The sequence below is a fragment of the Alnus glutinosa genome, chromosome 4, assembly GCF_958979055.1.
Source record: "Alnus glutinosa chromosome 4, dhAlnGlut1.1, whole genome shotgun sequence".
Lineage (NCBI taxonomy): Eukaryota > Viridiplantae > Streptophyta > Magnoliopsida > Fagales > Betulaceae > Alnus > Alnus glutinosa.
In genome coordinates, this window is record NC_084889.1 from 28,036,191 (window position 1) to 28,042,910 (window position 6,720).

The 6,720-nt window shown below is 37.2% G+C and overlaps 1 protein-coding gene across 2 annotated transcripts; it reads left to right on the top strand.

The window, feature by feature from the left end:
* On the top strand, positions 1 to 6,720 carry LOC133865305 (uncharacterized). 2 transcript variants are annotated; one of them, XM_062301686.1, is made up of 4 exons: positions 1 to 249; positions 4,731 to 5,185; positions 5,264 to 5,489; positions 5,710 to 6,720. In XM_062301686.1, exons 2-4 carry the CDS (start codon positions 4,745 to 4,747, stop codon positions 6,219 to 6,221), a joined length of 1,179 nt encoding a protein of 392 aa, XP_062157670.1. In that variant the 5' UTR covers positions 1 to 249; positions 4,731 to 4,744; the 3' UTR covers positions 6,222 to 6,720. The 2 variants fall into 2 exon arrangements, with proteins under 2 accessions (XP_062157670.1, XP_062157672.1); XM_062301688.1 differs by lacking the exon at positions 1 to 249 and adding an exon at positions 289 to 451.

Genomic DNA, 6,720 nt, shown 5'->3' on the forward strand with positions numbered 1-6,720 from the left:
TGTTGAAAATGAGAAAAACGCAGCCTCTCTAGTCTCTCAGCGCAAACACACAGAGAGACACACAGAGAACGTTACTAGCTACTACTGCCACTCCATTCATTGCATCTCTCTGATCCAAAAAAGAAAACCCTATTCACATTAAATTCTTCCTCTCAGCCCTCGCCTCGGTTTCTCAGAAGGATTCAGTTAAACGACGTTGTCGTCTCCGAATACCAAAGCGGCGGAGGAACATTTTCGGTGGCTTTTCAGGTATGGGTTTAAGGATTTTGAGGAGGGGCCGTTTGGTTGCCGGGAAAATATGGGAAAAGTTATAAGGGAATGGGATTTTTGATTCTTTGAATATTCTTCGCTATATGGGACTTGAGAGTGCGGTAATGGCTGAAACTCTACTGTATCTGAAATGCGGCCAGCCGTTGCTTTCCAATTGTTTTCCTCGGGAACCAAACGGACGGTCAGATTGTTTTTTTTTTTTTCGGATGATGGAGGATTCTTGTTTGTAGTAAATGCTATATAGCTCTCTCTCTCTCTCTTATGCTTTTCTTTGGAAAACAATTTGGTAGATATTATAATGAGAATTGAGCTATGTTAAATAATTTGTTTGCTTATTGTTAATGCTTCTTTCTCTACCATTTGATTGCTACATTCTCTTCACGTTCTTGTGGGGGTGCTTGAAATGGTTCTGGGTTTTGTAATTTGACTACCAATTTAAAGTTATGATCGAGGGGGCAAGATTATGTTCATGTATGAATACGAATGGTTTTTAGGGAATTAATTGTCAAAAACGTAAAATTTCGTTGTTATTTGTTGAAATCTTAGGGTTCTCTACTCACTTTTAATATTTGAACATTTTGGCAAACCTTGTACTCCCCTTGGTTCGATGGAGGTGATGAATGTTTGTTGGTTTACACTGTTTGTGGCAACACAAGTGCTTCGAGACATTCTTTAGATGAATAAATAAGCTAAGGCTGTCCGTCCATTCGAATTTGTTGGTTTATTTTATTGTAGTATTTGAGCCTTTTGAATTGAGAGGAAGGTAAGATTTTAGTTCATGATGTCTAGCAAGTAGTAACAGGAGAAAATTCTCAGGGCATATCATCGAGAAGATAATTTGACTGGATCGAACTAGTTCAACTAGTGGAATATATTGTTAACTGCTAAAAAAGGTTCTTGATGTTAAATATCTGTACTTAGCATTATTAAACTTTTTGGAGGGTTTCTGATGGGAGGATGTCAAAGACCTTGTAGGTATTGAGAGGATTTTGAAATTTCAATAAGAAAATTGGAACCCTTAGATGCTACTTCTATTTATTCTGAAATTGTGTAATTGAGGAATGGTTATTAGGTTGTTATGGGATGGCACAGACGAATTATGCAAACTTTTCAATTTCTTTTTTGACAGTATATCAGCAAACACTCCTTTCATCTCCTCTTAGATCCCATTCATCAAGTAAACATCTAGAAAATGAATCTCTCTCTCTATCTCTCTCTCTCTCTCTGCCATGCCCACACATTGAGTGTGCACACATACATGTATAGACGCATATATGCACTCTATCTTGCAACCTCTTCTCGAGAACTACTTTTAATTGAGTAATAATCTAAAAGTAGCTCAGAGAAGAACATAAAATCAAATAAGACTTTATTACTAAAGCGAACAAAAATAGAAGCAATTTCCTAATTGATCTAGGAGTTAAAAAGGTCACCGATGCAATCCTTGAATGCATTTGTTTTGCATTGTGTTAAAATTGTTATCTCATTTTATTTCTTTCATTTTTACGGGCTCCTGATCTCTAAAGAGTAGAAATCATTTATTACACCTCTAATTCAGGGTTACTTCTAGCTCAGTATTTCCTTCCACTCCCAAATAGATCTGTATAATTTTAGGCATTATACCATTGTTTTCTATGAGAGGGATGAGCTTGGAGACGGAGTTAGATTGTCATTTGAATATGCATTGCAAACTATCTGGTTCTTTTTTCCTCTTTATGTTGATATCTCATTTTAGGTCATTGGTATCCCAGTCCAGAAAAATGTTTTTAATTTTTGAAGGGTAAACTTCAATTCTTTGCATATATTCAATAGGCATTGGATATCCTGGGGTCGTGCAAATATTGTGGAGAAAGAATTTGGTTATTACATCACACTGTTGCATGAGTTAAAATGAAGTGACATCATAGCTTAGTCAATGGCCTAGGTATGTTTTAAATGCCTGGTGCATCAACTTCAGTTTTCAATGTTCTTTATTAACAATTCCGTTAATGAAGCTAGATAAACCATATCTTCCACCTGAAAGAAAGGGGCATTGTCAAAGTGGTGTTATTTTTCTTTTTTTCTGAATTTTTGATCATTTAGTTAGTTTGATTACAAATGGTGAGGCTCTTTTCCTGTTTGAAGTATATAATCATGTTTGGCTTTATAGAATATCTCCTTCCTTCCATTGATAATATAATTCATGCTTTAAAATGAAGATGAGCCTCCTGGGTGCTAGATTTTTGAATAAATCCATTATATGGCACAATTTAATGGAAAATAATGGTAAAAGGGAGGCATAACTAAGAGTTTGTTGAACCCTTTCTGATATGAGACATATTTTTCCACCACCTTGGTATCCTTTTTCTGAGATTGCTGAGTATTGGAGAAGTTCCAAACCATCTAAACATGGCTGTAGAGCCATCTATAGGATTGGCTGTGCTTTTCTGGCACATCCCACATCCCCACAACTTCACATAAAGGTAACAATGGTAAAGGGGGTAAACCTTATTTTTTTTTTGATAAGTGGTAAAGGGGGTAAACCTTGTTCTTGGGAATTATACAAGAGAATTTAAGTCAAGTTGTGGGGGGAATAGAAGCTCTTCATTTTTTTCTCAATACCCAGTATGTTCCTCCCCTTTTTCCTTACCACTCCGTTGTCCTCTTAGTTTGTTCCTTATAACTCATCATTGTTTGTTAGGGGCGCCTTACGCTTTTTTTTATTGAAATTATCTTACTTATCAAAAAAAAAAAAACTCATCATTGTTTGTTCAGGTGTGCCAATGAGCTCTTGCTCAAATGACACTTCCTTCCCTCATAACAATTGGTTGGAGGGTGAGATTGTAGGTTCAAGACATATGTAGCAATAAAAAAAAATTATGATTGTCAGTTCAAGTAGTGGAAGATATAAAAAAATGTGCCTTTATTGAGGAAGATGGCCCGTATGTAGCAGTGGAGGGAGCTACTGGTGTTTTTAACTAATTTGTTTTTCTGCATCCTAATTCTGCAAGTTGCTTGCTAGAAAACTATTCAGGTGACTGCCTTGATGACCAAAATATTGATTTTCAATTTGATATGTTGTAAAGGTTGGCAATCAAGCAATGACATCTGGCATACTTTTTTTAGAATTGTGCTTAGAGTGTGATAATTTATAACCTACTTGGAAATAAAGGTTGGCAATGAAGCAATCATCAAGTTGATGATTCTTGCTAAGTCATTCTGTCCAATATAGTAGGGGTATTCAAGAGACCATCCAATGGTGCTTTTGTTAGTCAAGTTATTGCTACTGGTAATACTCATTGTTTGATCTATGTTTGCAGAGATGTTAAAACTTATATCTATAAAAAAAAATATATATCCCTAATAACAAATCTGTCCGTAGAAGAAGTAATGAACAAGTCTTTTAACATGGTGTGATTTGTTTGAGTGACAAAAGGATGCTTGACAATCTTTCCCATTTGCGGGGAAGAAGGGTGGGTGAGAGGGGTGGTGGAGGGGACGGATTATGTTTGTTCTTTTGCTTTGCTGGTTTTGGTTGTGCTGGTCCATTTTACGTCACTTCTCTCTTGAAGGCTACACTTCTGGGCTTGGAGTCTCATGTGGTTGAATGCTCTTTAGGGTGACTAAACTTCTGTTTGGTCTCATGGAATAAAGCATGTCAAATTTTGAAGATGAACATTGGGATTTGGAGAATGTCTACTTTCTCTATTCTAGGATCGTGCCCCATTTTGGCGCCTTAGTAATAAATGTTTGTACTTAAAATTTATCAGATATTGGAGAAATAAAATTTCAGTAGCTTTTTGGTTATCAGTTATCATTGATGGATCTGAACTTTGAGCTCTACTTGAGGTTGCAAAATTGCTCGATTTTTCTTATCCATCTTGGTCTCTTATTCCTTAATAAGGGAGCATTCTCCTATTATTTTTTAGAAGCATAACTTTGTTGGAAATTCTTTGGTACAGGATCTCAAATCATAAAGGGAACTTATTTTCACATTCCCAGGGCTTGGTAGGCACTGTGATTCTTATGAGAGAAGCTATTTTCTTTTGATGTGGGGTGAGGGTGGCAACATAATGTCGTAGTCCCAATATTCTTGCAAAACCTAATTGGATGTTCTTGAGGAAAATTTTTGTGGTTACTCTTTGTAGTAGGATTTGTGTTTAAATTTGAATCACTTTAATATATTCTCTAGTGGGTTCACAGATAGGCTGGTTTTGAGACTAACTTTTCCATAAAGAGTAGCATCAGCTCATACTGGTTCTGAAGAAATGTAGCCTCTTCTCATAAGTTTCCAATTGGTTCGGTCTGTTTTTTATTTTTTACAAGTTTGTTGTATAACAATCCTCCTCAGGCGATTCTTCTACAGTCCCTTTTCTCCATTATAATTCGTTTCTGTCTTGTGCTATTTTTTTTTCTCTTACATATGCAATTCTGATTATCACCTTCTTGTGCTGATAGCTGATGTATATCGTTGGGTGCAGAGGTTAGCTTTGCCATGGAGAGCTCTGATGATGAAAAGGATGGAGTCCTCGCTAATTACATCCCAAAAGAACTGACCCATGGTTTGGCATCTAATGATGCAAAATTTGTAGATGAAGTACTTAATGGTCAAAATGAACGATGTTGTGAAAATTTTCGCATGGATAAGCATGTATTTTACAAGTTATGTGATATTTTGCAAGCCAAAGGCTTGCTACGGCACACAAATCGAATCAAGATTGAGGAGCAATTAGCCATTTTCATGTTCATAATTGGTCATAATCTACGTACTCGAGCTGTCCAAGAGTTATTCCGATATTCAGGAGAAACCATCAGTCGCCATTTCAATAATGTCTTAAATGCAATTATGGCCATTTCATTAGATTTCTTTCAGCCTCCAGGGTCCAATGTTCCACCTGAGATCCTGGAAGATCCAAGATTCTATCCATACTTCCAGGTAAATTTGGTAATTGAGTTTGATCTATATATCTCTTTTCTGTGTAATTTTTACTCATTTTTAACTATGTTAAGCTAGGATTGTGTGGGAGCAGTTGATGGCATCCATATTCCGGTGATGGTAGGTGTAGATGAGCAAGGACCTTTCCGCAATAAGAATGGCATGCTTTCACAAAATGTTGTGGCAGCTTGCTCATTTGATCTCAGGTTCCATTATGTTCTAGCCGGCTGGGAAGGCTCAGCATCAGATTTGCAAGTCCTAAATTCTGCACTCACCAGGCGAAACAAACTTCAGGTCCCTGAAGGTATTGTATATATAAGGAAAATCATTCTCACTTAGATGTTTTCACATCCAACTAAAATGGCATATTAGGATTTATTTCAAATTGCACTTGGAAGGATTTACCAATACGTGTTTGATATCATTTTTATTAATTCAAGAAGTGTAACTCATTTACATGTGTTGTCTGAACTCCCCTTGAAGTACTTAGGTCAGTTTGTTGGATATGAAATTTGTGATGGCAGGTAAATACTACCTTGTAGACAACAAGTATGCAAATATGCCAGGTTTCATTGCCCCGTATAATGGTGTTCCCTATTACTTGAAGGAGTTTCCTTGCGGCTATCACCCCCAAGATGCCAGAGAGCTATTTAATCAACGGCACTCATTGTTACGAAATGCCACCGATCGTATATTTGGCGCTTTGAAGCTCCGATTTCCTATATTGATGTCTGCTCCTCCATACCCGTTACAAACACAGGTGAAGTTGGTCGTGGCAGCGTGTGCGATACACAATTACATCCGTAGGGAGAAACCAGATGATTGGATTTTTAGAATGTATGAGCAAGATAGAACTGAACTACAAATCGAGGAGTCTTTGCCAACTTCAGAGGTGGAGCAGCCCATGATGCATATTGACACCCAAGCGCTGGACATTGGTTTGGAAACAGAAGAAGTAGAAATCTCTTCGCGACTGCGGGACTCTATTGCAACTGAGATGTGGAATGACTATATCCGTGATTTCTCAGCCATGTAAATTGACTGATCTTAATTAGAGTTTCCAGGCTAGGACTGAAATTTTTTCGACATCAAAAACCAGAAGAAAGATTTTGCATTGTGATTTGATGCTGTACATTGGCCCTTCTGTTCATACAAAAAGGAAATATATTGCTAGTTCATACTTTTCAAACATTGCAGTTTGGTAAAATGAGAGGGTCACTTTGAGAAGGATTGAAGATGGGGCTTTGACAAATTACTGTTTTCTGAGACACTAAATTTTAGGTGTTCCAGGCCCAGGGGCCCTCGACGACTTCCAAGTCTTTACCTAATTCAATGCGCTAACAGGTTACAGGCGGCTACTGAAGGGGGAGTGGATCAAGACAATTGTGCACTATTTCCGAGGGACCAACCATTGACCCAAAAAATGTTATCTTATAGGATTTGCTCAGTGCAGATTCTTTTCCCCCACTCTATATATATTTTGAGTCTTAATTTTTCATGATTCTAAATCTTGAATCAGATTGAAGTCGACTCTA

Coding starts and splice junctions, on each gene's coding strand:
- LOC133865305 (XM_062301686.1), top strand. CDS start 4,745: ATGGAGAGCTCTGATGATGAAAAGGATGGAGTCCTCGCTAATTACATC. Junction 5,186..5,263: donor GATTCTATCCATACTTCCAG/GTAAATTTGGTA, acceptor ATGTTAAGCTAG/GATTGTGTGGGAGCAGTTGA. Junction 5,490..5,709: donor CAAACTTCAGGTCCCTGAAG/GTATTGTATATA, acceptor TTGTGATGGCAG/GTAAATACTACCTTGTAGAC.